Source organism: Cladophialophora psammophila, assembly GCF_000585535.1.
Source record: "Cladophialophora psammophila CBS 110553 chromosome Unknown aczJe-supercont1.1, whole genome shotgun sequence".
Classification (NCBI taxonomy): Eukaryota; Fungi; Ascomycota; class Eurotiomycetes; order Chaetothyriales; family Herpotrichiellaceae; genus Cladophialophora; species Cladophialophora psammophila.
Genome location: NW_006912922.1, coordinates 1,479,548 through 1,498,418, shown reverse-complemented (window position 1 = coordinate 1,498,418; position 18,871 = coordinate 1,479,548). Strand labels below are relative to the sequence as shown.

The following is an 18,871-nucleotide window of genomic DNA, read 5'->3' as shown; positions in this document are numbered from 1 at the left end:
AAGAGTGGGACGATTGGTATACTTTAGACAGCTATAGCCAACTCATGCGGGGTTTTTCTGGTCTGCTGCGATGTCTCTTCTCGGTCGCCAAACGAAACAGTTGGTGGACGTGTACTCTGTGTGATGGTACTTGTCCGCGACCCGTCGAGCACAAACCCAATCAATGCTGATATTCCCTCGATTCTGCGCGTTCTTCTGGATATCCAAGAAAACAGGTGCCCGTATACTGTACTGTTCTCTGGTTTCTGGGGCGGTGAAACGGAGGGTGTCGCAGCTTTTGAGCAAGGAAAAATTGAGGTGGAAGAGCTGTCCGCATGGGACAACACAACAATGTGGAGGGTCGATCAGTGATTTCTGCCGAGCATGCGACCTCGTTGATGTGCATGTGGCATGAACACGGCACGTCTTGGAGGACCTCTGGGATGCAATTGGGTACAGTGGCCGCAGATGGTGGTCAACAAGGTGTGTGATGTTGACCAAATTGACAGAGAGACGGGCGACGACGGACAAGGCGCAAGAGGAATGTCCTTTGGGGGGGCTGTTGGTTGCTCCTTCAAACCACTAAGAGAGCAAGGAGGAGGGTGTCCCTTCAGCGAGGGCCGTGCCGGCGTCGATGCTAAGGTTTTTCGTCCTGGCAAAAGCTGCTCAAACCTGCATCGGTGTACTCAAACAGGATGATCTGGCTAGGATGGAAAGGTTCAAGCGTGTTGGAAAGGTGCAGGTCTAGCTGCTGGTTGATGCCGGCTGGGCACTGTTGGGCACAGGAACAGGACCTTGCAGGGCACCTTTTGCGGCTACTAGGCTAAACTGCCGCTAAAAAAAGGACCCATACTTCGGATGCCCCTCTCCAATAAGCCCGCACAGTCCTTTCCACTAGGTGCCTAGTGGAGGGGGGGCTCTTCACTCACCGGGCATGGGGCGCTGGCACTGGGGCTGCGGTAACAAGCCTCCCAGCCCGGCCCAACGAGCCTGTCAAATTGCACCTTCCCCTACCTGTTCCATTGGGCACGAGCCATTCTCTTCACCTTCCGTGCCACCCACTGGGGAGAGTGCTCCAAGGTGGTCTCGTCGCAGAAGCTGGCCACCACTGGCCCTCCTCTGCAAGCACTTTCTTTCAAGGGTCAGCATTATTCTCATTTCTGTTGTTCTATTGGCCTCTGGCTTGTTTTATCACTCGAATTCATCTGCGACTTTTGTGATCATCACAAGCATTGCTCAGGCCACAGGATGTTCTGGCTGTTAATACGGACTTGGTCCAACTGTCAAGTTGCAACACCTGCAATGGCCACGCTGACACAATCGTCAATAGTGCGTCCTGCGCGCCTCTGCACTCGAATTTCTCCTCGTCTTCCACGGGCTCGCGTACCTCGTACCCTCCTGAACTTGCTGCCTTAGCAACCTCTAGGTTAGCCGAATAGACGCCACGCATAATACGTCCTGGGGGGGGGGAACACGAAGGATTCGCCATTCCCCAAATTCTCTTCTGGCTGCCACCCAGACAATCGTCACTTCCCTCAAGTCTGAAACTTTCCAAAGGTGACAACTCCTCTACGAGGTACAAAGCAAAACTTCACGGTCTGATAAGAGTTAGGTGATATGACATGATGGGTTTCCCAAGGCAGAGATAGCAGAGAAATTTGACAAGCATCACGGCACTAAGGGGAAATCCCCACCCTTGTCAACGCCAATCTCGACGGTGGCTTCTTTTAAATGCTTCCCCGGCCGTTTACCCCTGGATCAATTCGCTTGGCAAAGTTGGGCGTGGTCAACTCCAGCAACGAAGGTTATCGTCGTCGAGTCGTCTCTCGTGCACCCTTCAACCGAGAACATCCTCATCTCGGTCCTTGAGACAGCATTGAGGGGCATGCGCATTATTCTGGGCGAGCCGATCCCTCTGCAACGTGCAGCCAACCCGTTTTGCCCAAAGGTTCACTTCTTAGGATGGTGTCCTTCTCTTTGGAGTAAACGTCAGCTCCTGGCATTCCATGTGATAGGAAAACAGGGAGGCCCAAACCTCCTTTCAATTGCAACTAGAATTATGTCCACGCTATCTCCAACTTACCTAATTACGCACTGTAAACAAGCCAGTCACTTCTATCAACGACCCAACTCCACGCAACGCCGGCAGTTGACGTTCAGGTTCACATACTCCGTGCAGGCTCAGGGTGATCTGGAGACATGCCGGGTCTACCTATGTACCTGCAGAATGCTCTCTCCAGGTCCACCGACGAAGAGTAGAAATGTGGCAACGATCAGCAAAATGATCTCCCTGATCCTGTCCCATGAACCCGCCCAAATGGAACCGGATTTTTTAGCTGTGTATCAAACATGCTGATCTCTTCTTAGCCTTCACTCCCTTGCTCAATCCCCTCAAATGCGAGCAATGGAAATACTCAGGTCGTCTGCTTCCCCTATTCTTTCCTGTTTATCGGCGACAGTCTTCCGACACAGTCAAGGAGATGAACGAGTGTTTTGAAGGCGACTCAGGACGTGCAGCCGTGGAAGCCGTCGGAGATTTTACTTCCTTGGGGCCAGCTAGCGTGATAGTGGCTGAATTTTCTGTCCAAAGCTTTGGCCATCCGAGCGCAATGGCCACCATGTGCGCCCAGTTGGTTGATCACCCTCACCACAGCAGAGAGAGGATGCCTACAAGTACATACCTGCTAGTACTTACGGGGTACGTTGGCCAGACATGGTCCTTAGAACACATTGATATGGAGATCTCTGACTTGACTGAGACAAAGCCGAAACTCCCGAGATTTTACCCTTTCTGGATCTCTCGGCTCATAAGCTTGACATCCATGCTCTGGGTATGATGTCTTCGGGAGTTCTCGCCTGCTGTGCGGAGGAAAACGCATGGCTGCAAGGACTTTCAGACATCCAATAAAAAGAGATAAAGGTATTGGGTTCGCATGACATCGCGATCGCACCTATCAACGGTATTCGCATCTCCAGATCTAAGGAGGGTGATCAGTTGTCGCACAAGTGGTCATTGTTACGTTCACTTTAAGAAATAGGTTCGCCTCTCGCTCCAAGCGTGCTTTTGCTACACCCGTTGCGACTCAACTGTACAACTTGGATTTTCAGAACATGGCGGCCTTCTGCATCACACCAGTCTCAGAGCCTCCAATTTTGCGCGATGACATCAAGCTTCGTTTCTGGACAAGGCACATCAAGCCCACTCAGAGTCGACAGACAAAGGCCAGAGCACTCTCAACTATCCAAACCAGCAACATATGATACAACCGATGGTTATCGTACACACGGCGCCGGGGTGTGGCAGGCCTCGAAAATGCTCCTTTCAGACATACCATGAATCCACAACATTTCTTGTCTATCTCGCATTCTTTTTGTTCTCCTCCACTCTCATCTTATGTAACGTCTCCGCCCGTCTCCTCTCACCACCATACACCTTCCTCCCTCGCTTATGCTCCCACAACCCTTCAACGGCCTTGACTGTGACGCCACTTCCATGCGTCCCTGCAATGGGATGTGCCTGCTTGCCCTTGATAATATAACCATTTTTCAACGTAAATCCATACGGTTTCTTCAAGTCTGCGGTCGTCTGCCCAGGGAGCAACTGATACGTGGCAGACCCATTGGGCACGTTGACGATCAACTTCTGCATCCCGGGACTCCTTCCGATGGTGACTGGACCTGAGAGAGGATCTCCTGTTGCGGGATCCTTTTTCAGACTGGGCACTTCGACGACTCGTAGCTCAGCAACGCCATCCTTGACATACCGAAAGTCGCCTCCGATCCCGAACTCCCCTTTCCGGAACTTCTCTCGCCAACGTAACAGGTATCTCCGTGTCCGGGGCGGTTCGATGCCTCGTGTTTTCAACTGATTCGACGTCAAGGTGAAGAGTTCCTCCCAGGACTCGATCTTGCCGGCATGTTTCGAGAGTTCACGCCCGATGAGCTTGAGGAAGGTGGGCACGTCGGGGACAAAGGGCGTCGGGGCAGGGATGTAGCCGTCGCCGGGAAGACCGCGGTGCAGCTGTCGTCGGCATGGAGGGCAGACGTAGGATTGCGGGATTATGGATTTCGATGCTGCTGCCGAGGGTCGGAGGAGAGAAGCAAGCAGCGAGACCGCTGCTTGCGGCGGTCGCGTGATCATTGCTGCCGCCGTTACTGCACAAAGTTCTGCCTGTTCTGGCCCCTGTACATGAAGGTTGAAAATTCGGACAACGCTCAATGGGGCTCAGAGCTTCGTGGTTGCTGGTGATGAAGGACAAGAATTATTAGACGGTTGGGGCTGATTGGGACGCGATGTCTGCGAGCCGCATAATTGAGTTCGGTGCCAAGCGCGAGGAAAAGTTGCTGGAGGGTGGACCTTGCCTGATTAGGAAGGATGGTCGCGCCGCCCTGTGATCGCCATATTCCGTGCCCCGTACAAAACATTGGAGTCGAAGATGAGGCATTGCAATTTCAAGAGACACGGGACGCGAACACCAGCCTGATAAACAAGGAGCGGACATACATTCAATCAGCATGTACAAAATAATGCGATCAAAAGAAACAAAAAAGCCGTTTTGGGAAGTACATTTCGACCAGGAACTACCTAGGTGCCTAATAGTGCCGCCTGTTAAGAGGTATTCTTCAGAAAACTCGATCAGCTTTGGTCCAGACATTTCAAAGCTGTCGTAGAGGTCGGAATGGTTCTTCCCTTCGACAACAAAACGCTCTTTGGGCTCTTTTGCATCGTCGCATGAATGGAAAGCGAGCTGAAGGAACCAAGGAGGAAGGTGAGCTGGAACCCAACAGACACCGGTATTGTTTTGGTAAAGAAAGTGTTCGTGCTGAAAGCCATCCTGTGGCCATCAATGGGGCGTGAGCTTTCTCCCATCTAGAACGTCGAGCTGCATCAAATGTGCTACCATCACATGCAGGACGACTGGCTGCTTGAGCCTTAGATAACCTCGGACGTCTGCTTAACCACCGGCAGGCGGGACCCACGGAGGGCCACGCAATGCGGCTGAAAATGCAAGCAGTGACACACGGATTGTAGCAGTTTGACAAGATGTTTTCAGTTCGGAGATCTAACTTACTCCTCCTCATCTCACCCAAGACCTGTCCTTAAACTTTGACCGTGACAGGGGTATTCGGGATAGCTTCAGCCGTTTTCGGACTGGTTCCAGTCTGCTACAATCTCGTTAGCCCTGTTTATATGTCACCCTCGTCTCGTGAAAGAATACTTTGATATAGTTTCAGATAGAGCTTCAGCAGAAGCACATTTGCCGGCAAGGAAGGAGGGAAAACACGACTAGGACGGTGAGGACCGAACGAATTAAGGAGAGATCTGAGGGTCATCGCGGCGAAAGATGATGCCCTCAAAGATCTATCCGATCTCAGACCCTCGTGATGGGAACGCGGGTCCAAAAGAGTTCTCTAGCTCGGCATGACAAACAGTGATACGATTCGGGACCATGCAGGCTGGCAGTCACAGCTCTGAGGATTTGATGACATCGGTGGACCTTTCGACCGCGGACAACTTGAACGACGCGTTGAGGTCTGTTAGACGTGTTCCGTCTTCGATGGTCAGTGCTCGTGGACTTCGCAGTGCTCTGCGCTTCACACTCAATGACAGCCTGCAAGAGAAGCATGTGAATCTGTATCATGATGCCGCAGGTCTGGAGTAGAGAATGTTCATACAATTGCTCGCAACGCATGACTTGATGTGTTCGTACGTCGTCACAAGACCGTCTTTGTTCGTGAGGCCGAGTTCTTAGCGGTTCCATCTCTCACTGTTAGAGAACAAGGACAGATTGACGCCGATGAAGGCCATGAAGGCCATGAGCTGGCTACAAGAAAGATGAGTCCAGGTTGTCGACGACAGACGGCATACATGGTTCTTTTTGAAGCGGCGGGAGATCCACGTGAGGGCCACGTGCCAAGCATTTAGAGCCTCATTGTTGAAGTTCTTCGTGGCGGCTTTCAACGACATCCTTCTTGCTTTCGACACGGTTCAGGCCAAATGGATAGATTGCGCATATAAGGCGTTGCTCTCTTTGCAATTTGCCATTGTGTCGCGGCCTCTGTCCCACTGTTGCCGCGGCTAGAATCGTGAGATAACCCGATATCAAGAAGTGTTTCATCTTGGTTAAGCACCTTCCCCCGCCTTGAACACTCAAAGCATCTTTCCTTCACTTTCAACGGTCGCTGAATCACAACATGGCGCCCTCAACAAACGCGCCGTCGCCTCTGATGCCGAGGTCACCTTCAAACATAAATGCAAACTTGTCACCATCAAGAGCTAAGTCGCTTGCCATGAGGAAATCAATATCCAAACCTCAATCTTCAGCACCGGGCCCACTGGCCCAGAGACCGCCTCCGGATTTCGACATGGCTGAACAAATGAATGAAGATATCAGCAACAAGTATGTCAAAGGTCCGTTTACCTCATTGGCTTTCCAGGCCTTCCCCGAGTCTGCTGACCAGCTCCGTAGGGAAAAAGCTGGGCGAGGGAACTTACGCTATTGTCTATAAAGGACATTTGAGATCAGATCCGACCAGACTTGTGGCCATCAAAAAGTTCAAAGTTGACCCTTCGCAGCAGAGGGAAGGGCTCAATGTGGATACGATACGCGAGATCAAATACCTCCAGGAAATCTCACATCCAAGCATCGTTGCCTTGTTAGACGTATTTTCCTCCAAAGACCAAAACATCAACATGGTCATCGAGTACTTCCCTAATGGCAATCTAGAAGAACTCATCCGTGACAAGACAGTGAGTTACGGCGCAGCCGATGTCAAGGCGTGGATGGGCATGCTGTGTCGCGCGATATACTATTGCCACTCCAACTTCATCTTGCATCGAGATATCAAACCAAATAACTTGCTTATTGCCGCGGACGGAGAGGTGAAACTGGCAGATTTTGGCCTGGCACGATCGTTTGGTGACCCGAGGTATCAGATGACGTCCGCAGTGATCACGCTCTGGTATCGTCCTCCAGAATTGCTGTTTGGCGCGAGACAATACAGTGGTGCAGTCGATATCTGGAGTATTGGGATGGTCTTTGCCGAACTACTCATTCGGAGGCCGTATGCAGCAGCAGATGTGGCAAACCAAGAAGTGCTAGCAACAGGTGGGGGAACGGTCGCACAACTCGACAAAATATGCGAAGCGGTCGGGACACCGAACGAAGAGAATTGGCCAGGAGTCTCCAAGCTGAGGGACTATTTCGAGCTTGACAAGAAGATTCCAGTCCGCGAAAAGCCGTTCTACATGCAAATGTTTCCAACAGCAGGGTCTATTGGCGTCGATCTGCTCATGGCGATGCTGAAACTTGATCCACGAAAGAGAGTGACGGCAAGAGGAGCCCTGGAGCATGAATGGTGGAGGATCGATCCCAGACCTACCAGCAAGGAGAATCTCCCGAAGCAAGGCGGCGGTGATTCCAAGATGGCTGCTGCGGAAGTGGCGGCCCCGGGATTTGTCGTTGACGAGAACAAGTTCAAGGGCGTCGCGAAGAAGCTTGATTTCGGAGCCACCCAGTCAAAATGATAGATGGAAAGCTGGACCATGCTAGATATGTTCAGCTGCTACCACCTGCATCTCGGCCGATTGGTCTGAGATCGCGTGAGATACTGGCGAGGAATTTTGTGAAGGTCGCAAACCGAGACAAGTCGCGCAACCATCTTCTATCTCACTCAAACAGCATACATTGCTCTACGGTCAAGGGCGTCAGTCCCGCTCGCAACAAGAAGGCAGTTCGAGGATACCTCATCGAGAGGGCCATATTTACTCCGGCAAAACCTACCAATTCTCACTCACAACTTACTTGTGCATCTCTCACACTTTACCACTACGAACACACCGCTTCCACGTTTCACCACACCAGGCTCTCAATCAAGTCGACTTCTACTCACATCCACTCTCTCATAAGATCTAGTCTGCCGCCCAGCTCACAAAAGTCCTTCTCCCAATCATCTAACCGTGTCGCTTCCGATTACTAGGTTTTCCGGCAGAAATGGAGGCCGTCGTCCTTGTGGACAAGCCCACTATCCTCGCCCCTGACTTGACGACTTGCAAAAACGCTGGCGACTTCTTCACCGCTATTAAAGACTTCAACTCGGACATCTTCAACGATATGGAGACTTTGCTGTACATTATACATGGCTCTGACGGTATCCAGGTGCCACTGAACGGTCCACTGTATGACCCCGAGCGTCCCCTACCAGCCACCACCGATTCAGTCTTCCGCATTACGGCACGGCCAATACAACTAGAGTATCCCGTACGAGTCCGTCTCCCACTTCAGAAGTTCACGCAGCCATGGCCAACATACGGTTCTGTGACAGTGTGGTGGGGCGACACTGGAAGACGGCTACAAGAAAAGATTCATGCGAAATACGGAATTCCGATAGACTCTTTTGTGCTCGAGTTTCGTGGCGCTGGTGTCTTCGATACCATGAGTCTCTATGAGCAGAAGATCCTGAGCAGCTGTATTGTCACTGTGAGACTGAGCATTTCGATCAAATACCAGTTCAAGAAGGAGGATTATTCGATCTGGGTCTGGTCCGATGATACCATGAAAAAACTTCTCAAAATGGTTGCGAAGCGGATGGATGAAAGCCTAGAGTGCCTTCGCTTCACGATTATCAAATGCTCTGGTAACGTTACTGAAGAAGCAAAGAAGTCGCTCCCGGATCAATCCGACATTTTCTCGGCTGAGTGCGTCGCCGGAACAATGGAAGAGAATGGGTTTCGACACGGAGACAAGATCAGGGTATTCCGCCAGCAGGAGAACTCGAATAAACGAAAGAGGGACTCTGAGGAAGCCGAGACTGGAAAAGTCGAGACTGAGGAAGCCGCCTAGTACCAGAGCGACGAAGTCAGAAAGGTGGGAGAGAAATATCATGTGCTGCTGAGGGACTGCCCGCACCGGCGTCTGAACGGTATGTTCGAGCCTGTGGATTTACAACTGAGAATTGAAGGCATGTTGGAAAACTACACCTTCTCGCTTGGCATGGACGGGGCATAGCAGCACGAGAAGATGATCAACAGCGCTGAAAGGCATCGCGCAGCCAGGAAGATGAAAAGAGACAAGAAATGTCAGGTGGAAGCGCGCTGGCGGCGAGGGATACAGAGCTCTGTATGGCACAAGAATCAAGGGCACTTGCTATCGAGCTTCACAAGGAAATGATATTCGATGAGCCCGCACAGCGAACGAGCTCCAGCTAGGAAATGAACTGTTGCTAGCTGCGTATTCGAAAATCGAGCTCTCCTCCATACAACCTGGATCGTATTTCCCGAATATTTTCTTTTCTTTGGAACCATTCCTTCGTCGTCCATCTTTGTGCTCTTCTCCGATTCCGCTCCTCCCTTTTCCCATCTCAATCCACAACCTGGTCATCTCCTCAACGTCCTCGCCGGGAGCATTCCAACCAACCTCCAAAATTCCCGAGCATCTAGCTTTCTGCCCAATGCCTCTATCGGTCTCGGCAGCGCCTTCACACTCTTGTCCCGCATCAACTCCATCACCCACCATCGATACTTCGTCCTTTCTTCCAGCCTCGTCTGCCCTTCCACATCATCCTCACTCCCACGGCTTTCTTCACTCGAGTCCCCATTGCAATCCCACACGACGCTCCACCAATCGTAGCTCATGCAGTCCGCCACTATCCATCTCCTGCCAAACAATCGCCCTGTCCGAGACTGGCCGCTGCCAACGATACCATTCTCCTCAGTCTCCTTGCGATCTGCGTCGATGACCCCGACTACAGCTCGCGCAACGTCTACCCCGTGGATCAAGTGCAGCGCCCCTTTCTCACCGAGCTGTTCCTTGGTCTTCGCGACTCGTTCAATCCAGTTGCCAGGTTGCCTCTGTGCCCCGTACAGACCTGCGAGGTTCAACACGCAACCATGCAAGGAGATGAGTTCGTCCTCTGCAATCCCTCTCTCGTTTGACGGGTCGATTGGAGAGTGGCTGTCGACGAAGTCCGCGGACGTCCAAATCCCAGTACTGCCGAGTTGTATCCACTTCGTCCTCTTTGTCGTTGCTGTAGTGGTCTCTCCGTCTCCTCCTCGCCCGTCTCCCTCACTCGCCGCAGCTGAGGAGTCCAAGTTCGCGAGACCGTATTCCGGATGCGTCTCGGCGTACGTTCCCACCAATCTCCTCGATGGGCCCTTCCCTTTCAACGGGAACGTGACAAGCACATACTCTGCCAAGGGAAGCGCCTTGAATGCCTCCTCGAGGTCGCCGGATTTTGGATCGAATCTAAAAGGAATGGTCCCTTCGCGTCCGCTTGTGCTGGTGGCTGCGTATGTAATGTCCTGCCTCTCGTTGAGAAGCGGTTTTACGAATTGCCACACCCAGCCAGCTCCAAGAACGAGGAGGGTAACTTTTTCTGCGGCTGGTGTGGTGGACGGTAAGGCGAGGGTCATCGTCACCTTTACAGGATGAAACGTTGAAAAGAGGTTATAGCATAAAGTAATCGGGTTTTAGAGGTCATCGAGGTACATATAGAATGTCTATCGGAGGCGACACATAGCTAGACTCAGCCCCGCATTCAGCATAGATTTCAACAATTTCTTGACCGACGACAAAGAAAAATCATTTCTTAAACCCGACCCCCTTAGTTGTCTAGACAAGTTTAAATGAATTGGAAAATGGAAGCATCAACGCCGTCACCCTCATCGTGCCACGCCTCGTCTAGCCCGTTTTCAATTGCCGTCGTCGGCGCTGGCTTAACGGGCCTCTCCATCATCCTGTCCCTCTTACACCACGACCTCTACAACCCCAGAGACATCACCATCTACGACCTCCGTCGCCCTGCGGACACTCCCGACCCAGCCAACTCGTCCGGCGTGGTGCTCACGCCTAATGGCCTGCGCGTTCTCGACGCGCTCGGCGTCCTCGACCGGATATCGTCCAGGTGCTGGCTCTCCGAGTACCGCACGTACAAGAATGAAGACGACGAGACGACCCGGAAGACGCTGATCACCAACGAGGCCCTCTACGGGTATAAGAACCACCGGCTGTGGCGGCGGATCCTGCTTGAGACGATGCTGGAGATGGTGAGCGAGCGAGGTGTCAGGATCGGTTGGGGGACGAGGTTCGAGGGCGTGGTGGACGAGAGCGAGAAAGGGGATGGGGTCCTGTTCAGAGTCAACGGGCGGGATGAATCAGCCGGGATGCTGATCGGCGCGGACGGGATTCATTCTTCGGTGAGGAAATATGTCAATCCAGACGACGCCGGGCCCGAGTACACGGGCATCGCGGGTGTCTTGAGCCACATCCCCTGGAACTCGGTCGAGTGGCCGTACGAAGACTATGAGCGTGCGTGCACGATTCAGGGAAAGCCCGGGGCATTGGTTCTAATGCCTGAAGACCGGGAGGGAAGTATCATCATGGTCGCGATGCAAGTCAGGATGGAAGATCGCAGTCGGGAACAGTGGGAAGCGTTGGGGCGGGATAAGGAGTTCTCGCGTGATTTCTATGCAAACACGCGAGACAAATGGGAGAGTCGAACGGCAAAAGGAATCATCGATGCCGTTTGTCGGCATGTCGATACGACATTTTTATGGCCCTTCATGCGAATGGCGCCGCTCAAGAAATGGTTCTCAGAGAAGGCGGGCAGGGTCATCATCATGGGCGATGCAGCTCACGCATTGCCTCCTAGCAGTGGACAGGGCGTGAATCAGGCCCTGGAGGACGTGCATGCTCTGACTAGGCTGCTTCTTCTGCTCAAATCGAAGCCAACACTAGGGCTGAAGAATTCGCTGGCGTTCTGGCAATCCCTCCGGCAGGCTCGTGTGGATGCGGTCTTCGACTGGGCAACGAACAAGACAAACGTCCAGCGTCTGCCTCTGGCGGAGAGAGAGAGGCTCGTGCGCGAGGGGAAAGTCATCGATGCCAGCAATGCTGAGAATTTTGACGACATGCGGTGGCTGTATCAGCCGGACACCGACAACATAATTGACGCGTGGGTGTCCCAACAGGGGTGAGCACCAACCATAGGTGAGGATATCGGCTATCGTTAGGTCAACCAAGGAAATAAATACCCTGTGGATCCCCTCTGTCCGCAGCGCTGAGATCGAAATCCTCAACCACTTCATCCCAGCCTCCGTTGCTGTTATCGCTCCGTCGCCAACAAACCAACTTCCCCATGCCCACTTTGAGTCGACTCATCACGACCTTGACATGACAGAATCGAGCCGTGACTGGGAGTTTAGGAATACGATGAAGATATCGCTCATTCTTCTGGACTGGGGAATCGAAAGGTTGAGAGTCGAGATCCAGGACAAAATCTTCGAAAAATCCCTTCTCTTCCATCGCCATAACTGTGTGCGCATTGTGTGCCACGATCACACCATCCCAAAAGCCTTCACGGTGCGGCGCCGCGAGGAGCAATGCAATCGCCTGCCTCCTCAACCAGGGTACTCGGCATTTCAACGCAACATATAACAGCGGAGGGATGGTACCCAAATCCACCGTAAAACTGAACCCGGAGACACGTGCGTCGTTGCATAACTGACGACATGGAGTGTCGCTGGTGTTGTGGTACAGCGCGATTGTCTTCGTGATTATCGACGTGAATGCAGAAGTGAACTCATCGAAACACCTTTCGGAAGTGGATAACATAGTGTCGACCATGATGTCCGCCATCGTATGGTAGATACACAAAAGCGATAATCCCTGCATGTTTGCTGGCTTGGTGGTTCGATTCAATGTCGGAAGGCTCGCCCTGAAAGTCCGGATCCACGATGAAGTTGTTTCCCGAAGCGAGCGGTGCTGTTGAATGAGCTCCTCCGGGAAGGCTGTTCCCATGACTTCCAGCCGGCGACATTGCTCCGCCAGAGTTAAAATGGCCTGCATGAGAGAATCGAAAGTCCGCCGGGCCTGTGCCAGAGCTGGGAAGACTTGGGGAAGTCTCCAATCAGTGAAGAACTTCTGCTGTTGGAAGACACTGAAAAGAGCATCGACAGCTCCCACATGGGCTGATTGGAGGCTGAGTCGTGTGAATGCTTCGACCAAATAGTCGTCTATCGTCTCAGGCAGTCTCTTGGGACAAAGTGCCTGCTTCTCCACGTCCTGTTTTAACTTGCTCAGCAGATTCAATCCGTGCCGGGCATGGATCATGGCAGTTGTGTAGTCCCCTCGGAGCAATTCCAGAGAGATATACAGTACGCACGCAACCAATGCAGTACGAAGCTCGGCTTCGTTGTCTTCCTCGAATTGGCAGGCACGCAAATACGCAATAGACTTGTTATACTGCTGCAAAGCAAAGGCTTCGTGCGTGTCCAGATTGCCATTTGCATCACAGCACGAGAGAGAAGACAGCACGGCGCTCCCATAGAGATTGAGTTGCGCGCTTCTGTGAGCGGAGGCGAGGGCCACAGCAGCATGCAGGATCGGGAGTTCTGAGCAGCTCGCTTGAAGTACCAGGTCGGCCCAGAAATGGGAAAAAAATACCCCCGGGATTTTGACAACAGTCTCGTTGACAAAGTAGTCAAAGCAGCTCCGTTCTGCGTGACTGAGGTTATGGAAGGGTGTTGATGTATTGTGCCTAGAGAGACTCTGAGTTGCGGCGGGCAAGGTTGGCAGTTTGCACCTCTTTGGAGGTGGCATTGGCTGCCTCCGGCGCTCGTCCTCGGTCGCTTTCGTTCCACCACCCCAGATTCCATAGCCTTCACAGACAATTCCTGCAGTCGAGCAATTGTGACAGCCCGGTCGCGACTCGTCACATTTCAGATGTCTAAGTTTGCAGGTTCGGCAGCCCGATTTGACCTTTGGTGCATATTGGCGTCTGCGCTTCCACACCAAATTGGCCATGTTCAATTCAATCCTGCGAAGATCCTGAAATTTCCTTGGGTTGAGAACCCACAGCGACCAATCTTAACCGTAATTCGAGCGAGACGATTGGTAGACTTTAGAGATGAAACTGGTGTGAAGGTGACGTTCAATCCGTTAAATATTAGAGCTATCGCTGAATTTGTCGTCTGCATCGCTCGCCAACAACCTGCGTCACCGATTCTCATCAAGTGGTATTGCCATTGGCCGTCTCGTATATTGCGGAAGCTGATTGGGAGACGGCCTCGCAAAATACCTTTGCCTGGTTAGTGCGGCGACCCGCTAGATGAAGTCGAACTCTAGCCGAGAGTTGGCGCGCGCTGATCTGACTAAACGACAGACCTGATGAGTAAATGTGAAAAGTTGAGTTTTGAGATGCTTTGGTCAGACGCCAAAGAATACGGCGCTTTGTCGATGAAGAAAGCCTCTCTGCTGAAAGACAGAAACAGTGTCCGATCAGGGGAAGCTTAGAAAATGAAGAGCTCGAGCTGCTCATATGATTGGGGACCTGTTCGCTCGGACCCTCGAACTGTTTGTTGACTGGGCTTGGAGTCCCTCTCAACTCTTGCGGATCAGCGGTGTGTCAATATAGGGTCGCCCACACTCGCAGTCTCGCTGGGCCTCTCCACGAAGCATCAAAAATTTGACAGGAAACGAAACTTGTGATAGACATCAACGACGGCTGTCTCGAAGACTTGGCCAAGGATAAGCTGACGTTTGGTAGGAGCACCAGAACTCGAAAGGAGAGGAGTTCGAAGTTCGCAACCATGCGTCAAAAGGAGGGGTGTAGGCCGCAAGTCGGATTTCTAGCTTGACCTACTATAGCAGACAGCAGATCCAGCGTTTCAATGAAGAGGTTTACCACATCACTTGACGTCGCTCGCTTTATTAAAAGGTTGTTGTCTAGCTGAACAAAAATATGTCGCAACCAGACTTTTTGACCCTCAATGCTGGGATCGTGGTGGAGGCATCTTGGAAGATGACAGAATGTTGGCCATCCGTCTGCTTGAGTCCATACACTGTTCATTCCTCGGCCAACTCTTCTTCTGTGTTGATTTCACACATTATCCTGCAGGCATGATAAAAAGACGGCTCCGGCTCACAAAGGGGCAGTGTACGCATCTGAAGGTTGCCCCACCGATGGCTACAATGACCGCACGGCGAAGGCCGGAGGAAGGTTTAGAGGTAATAAGAAGAGACTAGGCTGAGACAAAGTGATATTAGTTCTTACCATTATAGCTATTTTCTTGTTTGATAATGGAAAACTGCAGCTGCAGCATTGCAAAGGTCTCAGTTGAAGTGTGAAACTCTCCTGTATGAAGGTTTCGAGGTGAATGGAAGCTTCCACGATCCCAAGGCGGAGATATGGAGCATCGACAGCATTTTTGGTCGATCCGAAGAAAAGTGGAAGACCACTTGGAAGGGGTTGGTCATGGCGACATCTGAGCTGATCTGGCAAGGCTGGGCAAGGCTGAGATATTGCTGACGGGCATTTTGAAATTAGTCCGTGCCGGAGACGCGTCGCGTTTCGCGTTCAAATGGCGCACCTTCATTGGCGGATTCCTGGCTTCCTTCAAGTGACGCCTCGTTTGCGGTTGGAGTTCTCAACCCAGTGACCACTGAATCTTCCGACAAACTTCTAGTCTTCGCCGCGGATAGAGCAGTGGGCCATCTCATTATGGCCTCTGCCCAGAAGAAGCAACAGACGATATCCTCCTTCTTCAAGAGACCCTCTTCGACTCCTACCCACAAATCTCGGCTGCAGATCTCTCCGCAAGAGGAGGAGGAAGAAGAAGGAGAAGAAAAAGATGATGATGATGAATTAGTATTACCTACCCCGAAGAGACGCCGCATCACCCCCGCCGCAGAAGACGCGGGTGAGACCAGAGCTGTAGAGGCCGAGGAAAGCGAGGAGCCTGCTATACCGCTGAGGCCTGTCGTTGCCAACGGACAGACACTTGCCACAACCACAACCGAACCTGGAGTATCAACGAGGACAGCGAAATATTTCTATTCTTCCTCCCCTCAACAGGAAAACCAGGATACCGAGGCAATTAGCGATGTAGAGAAAAGGCGAAGAGATGAGCTACACCGAAAGTTTGTTAAGAAGCTGGGCAAACCAGACAGTATCACTGAAATAAAGCGGCGAAACCGACTACTCGAAGACGATGCCGCAGATGAGGAGCATGAGGATGGAGAGGAAGAGCCTGTCGACGAGGCACCGAAATCGACTACTCGAGTCAAGAAAGGTGGTAGTAAGTTGACGCCTATGGAAAAGCAAGTGTTAGAGATCAAGAGATCGCACATGGACACCTTGCTTGTGGTTGAAGTGGGTTATAAATTCCGATTCTTTGGCGAAGATGCAAGAATTGCGGCCAAAGAACTGAGTATCGTTTGCATCCCGGGGAAATATCGATATGATGAGCATCCATCTGAGGCGCACCTGGACCGTTTTGCATCCGCAAGCATTCCAGTTCATCGATTGCATGTGCATGTCAAGAGATTGGTTGCCGCTGGACATAAAGTGGGCGTTGTTCGACAACTTGAGACCGCAGCGTTGAAGGCCGTTGGCGATAACAGGAATGCCCCTTTTGTGAGGAAGCTCACGAATCTCTACACAAAGGGCACTTATATCGATGATATTGAAGGCATCGAAGGGGACGGTCGAGGAAGCCCTGCCCCAAAGGCTGCATCTACCGGATTTTTGCTATGCATGGCAGAGGTCAACGTCAAAGGCTTTGGCAATGACGAAAAAGTCAACGTCGGTCTAGTAGCAGTTCAGCCTGCTACCGGAGATATTGTGTACGATGACTTTGAGGATGGGTTTATGCGGAGCGAGATTGAGACCAGACTGCTCCACATTGCGCCCTGCGAATTCCTTGTTGTTGGCGAGCTCTCCAAGGCGACAGAGAAGCTTGTTGCTCATCTGTCCGGGAGCAAGACAAACGTGTTCGGCGATAAGATTCGAGTTGAGCGAGTCGCAAAAAAGAAAACAATGGCCGCTGAAGCACACACTCACATATCGAGTTTTTATGCTAAAAGGCTCAAAGACTCCCGGTCAGAGGGAGAGATGGCCACCAAAATTTTTGACAAGATCCTGGGTTTGCCCGAAAACGTATCCATCTGCCTCTCAGCAATGATCAACCACTTGTCCGAATATGGCCTCGAACATGTCTTCCAACTCACCAAATATTTTCAGCCCTTTTCCGCTCGATCCCATATGTTACTCAATGGAAACACATTGACAAGTCTCGAGATCTACTTGAATCAAACAGACCATTCCACAAAAGGAAGCCTGTACTGGATGATGGATCGAACGCAGACAAAATTTGGAGGCAGGATGCTGCGCAAGTGGGTTGGACGGCCGCTGTTGGATGTACAAAGCATCGAAACCCGACTAAATGCTGTGGAGGAGCTTCTCAATCCGGACAATGCCGCCCAGGCCGAAAAATTGAGACGGGTGTTGTCGAAGATTAGAACCGATCTAGAGAAAAGCCTCATTCGGATCTATTACGGCAAGTGTACAAGACCAGAGCTGTTGAATGTTCTTCAGTCACTCCAGATATTGGCAACCGAATTTGCCTATGCGACGGATGCGACGTCTACCGGTTTCGCCTCGGACCTGATCTCGTCTGCAATGGTCTCCCTCCCGTTAATTCTGACAGAGGTGGTGGGATATCTGGACAAGATCAATCTTCAAGCTGCCAAATCCGACGACAAGTACACCTTCTTTCAAGACGCCTCAGAGACGGAGGCTATTTCCGAGCACAAATTCGGCATTGCCGGCGTTGAGCATGATCTCGACCAGTTTCGATCGACTGCCGCCGAGAAACTAGGCAAGAAGAAGCCAGTTGACTATATGACTGTGGCAGGCATTGAATACTTGATCGAAGTTGAGAACAACTCTCCCACGATCAAGAAAGTCCCGGCGTCTTGGACAAAGGTCTCGGGAACCAAAAAAATGTCTAGATTTCATCCCCCAGAAGTTGTCAAGCTTTTGCGAGAAAGGGACCAGCATAAGGAGTCTCTTGCGGCTGCTTGTGATAAGGCTTTTAGGGACCTGCTCGCTGACATTAGCACGAAGTATCAACTTTTTCGCGACACAATCCAAAGCCTCGCAACTCTAGACTGCCTGTTGTCATTGGCAAATGTGGCATCTCAGCCAGGATACGTCCGTCCGAGCTTCGCATCCGACACTCGAATCGAAGTTCAGGGTGCACGCCACCCTATGGTCGAGCAACTTCTGATCGATTCTTACGTGCCCAATAACATCTCCATATCCCAAGCCTCCACGCGAGCTCTCCTCGTAACAGGGCCTAACATGGGCGGGAAATCCTCCTACGTCCGTTCTGTGGCCCTCATCTCTATCATGGCACAAATCGGGTCTTTTGTCCCAGCGGCATCCGCAACCTTGGGTATCCTCGACGCGGTCTTCACCCGCATGGGCGCGTTCGACAACATGATGTCTGGCGAGTCAACCTTCATGGTCGAACTCAGCGAGACGAGCGACATTCTGAAACTCGCCACGGACCGCAGTCTGGTAGTGCTGGATGAATTGGGCAGGGGAACGAGCACGCATGACGGTGTCTCCATTGCCGCATCTGTGCTGGACTATCTCGTGAGAGAACGAAAGTGCTTGACGCTGTTTATTACCCATTATCAAATGCTGGCACGCATGGCAGATGGGTTTCCCAATGGAGAACTCAAGAACGTTCACATGCGTTTCACTGAGACGGATGATGAGAACGTCACGTTTCTCTATGAAGTGGGTGAAGGTGTGGCGCATCGCAGCTACGGCTTGAATGTGGCGAGGTTGGCAAATTTAGGTGAGAATGTGATTGAAGTGGCAAGGGAGAAAAGTCGAGAGTTGGAAGAGACGACAAGACAGCGGCAGTTGAGCAGCATTGCCACGGCGCTGGTGCAAGGGGCAACCGGGAGTGGACACAAGAGGAGATTAGCAGGCGGGGGCCTGGATATGTTGGTGGAGGGCGTTGAGATGCTTTGATGTGACAGTGGTTGATTGAGGGCTTTGGGTATCATATGTGTGAGTGAACATAGATACGGCAACTACG

At 51.9% G+C, this 18,871-nt stretch overlaps 7 protein-coding genes across 7 annotated transcripts; 4 read left to right on the top strand and 3 right to left on the bottom strand.

Moving 5' to 3' along the window:
* Positions 1–3,334: 3,334 nt before the first annotated feature.
* Positions 3,335–4,120, bottom strand: A1O5_00529 (uncharacterized protein; the record flags this gene model as incomplete). The annotated part of the gene is made up of 1 exon (XM_007741148.1): positions 3,335–4,120. The coding sequence occupies one exon, from the start codon at positions 4,118–4,120 to the stop codon at positions 3,335–3,337; it is 786 nt and encodes a 261-aa protein (XP_007739338.1).
* A 2,054-nt stretch (positions 4,121–6,174) lies between these two features.
* A1O5_00528 (CMGC/CDK/CDK7 protein kinase) lies at positions 6,175–7,507 on the top strand (the record flags this gene model as incomplete). Its single annotated transcript, XM_007741147.1, has 2 exons — positions 6,175–6,391; positions 6,450–7,507. The coding sequence occupies 2 exons, from the start codon at positions 6,175–6,177 to the stop codon at positions 7,505–7,507; spliced, it is 1,275 nt and encodes a 424-aa protein (XP_007739337.1).
* A 466-nt stretch (positions 7,508–7,973) lies between these two features.
* On the top strand, positions 7,974–8,822 carry A1O5_00527 (uncharacterized protein; the record flags this gene model as incomplete). The annotated part of the gene is made up of 1 exon (XM_007741146.1): positions 7,974–8,822. One exon carries the CDS (start codon positions 7,974–7,976, stop codon positions 8,820–8,822), a length of 849 nt encoding a protein of 282 aa, XP_007739336.1.
* Positions 8,823–9,355: 533 nt separating this feature from the next.
* Positions 9,356–10,390, bottom strand: A1O5_00526 (uncharacterized protein; the record flags this gene model as incomplete). The annotated part of the gene is made up of 1 exon (XM_007741145.1): positions 9,356–10,390. One exon carries the CDS (start codon positions 10,388–10,390, stop codon positions 9,356–9,358), a length of 1,035 nt encoding a protein of 344 aa, XP_007739335.1.
* A 225-nt stretch (positions 10,391–10,615) lies between these two features.
* Positions 10,616–11,953, top strand: A1O5_00525 (uncharacterized protein; the record flags this gene model as incomplete). Its single annotated transcript, XM_007741144.1, has 1 exon — positions 10,616–11,953. The coding sequence occupies one exon, from the start codon at positions 10,616–10,618 to the stop codon at positions 11,951–11,953; it is 1,338 nt and encodes a 445-aa protein (XP_007739334.1).
* A 37-nt stretch (positions 11,954–11,990) lies between these two features.
* A1O5_00524 (uncharacterized protein) lies at positions 11,991–13,781 on the bottom strand (the record flags this gene model as incomplete). Its single annotated transcript, XM_007741143.1, has 1 exon — positions 11,991–13,781. The coding sequence occupies one exon, from the start codon at positions 13,779–13,781 to the stop codon at positions 11,991–11,993; it is 1,791 nt and encodes a 596-aa protein (XP_007739333.1).
* A 1,696-nt stretch (positions 13,782–15,477) lies between these two features.
* A1O5_00523 (DNA mismatch repair protein MSH3) lies at positions 15,478–18,804 on the top strand (the record flags this gene model as incomplete). Its single annotated transcript, XM_007741142.1, has 1 exon — positions 15,478–18,804. One exon carries the CDS (start codon positions 15,478–15,480, stop codon positions 18,802–18,804), a length of 3,327 nt encoding a protein of 1,108 aa, XP_007739332.1.
* Positions 18,805–18,871: the final 67 nt, after the last annotated feature.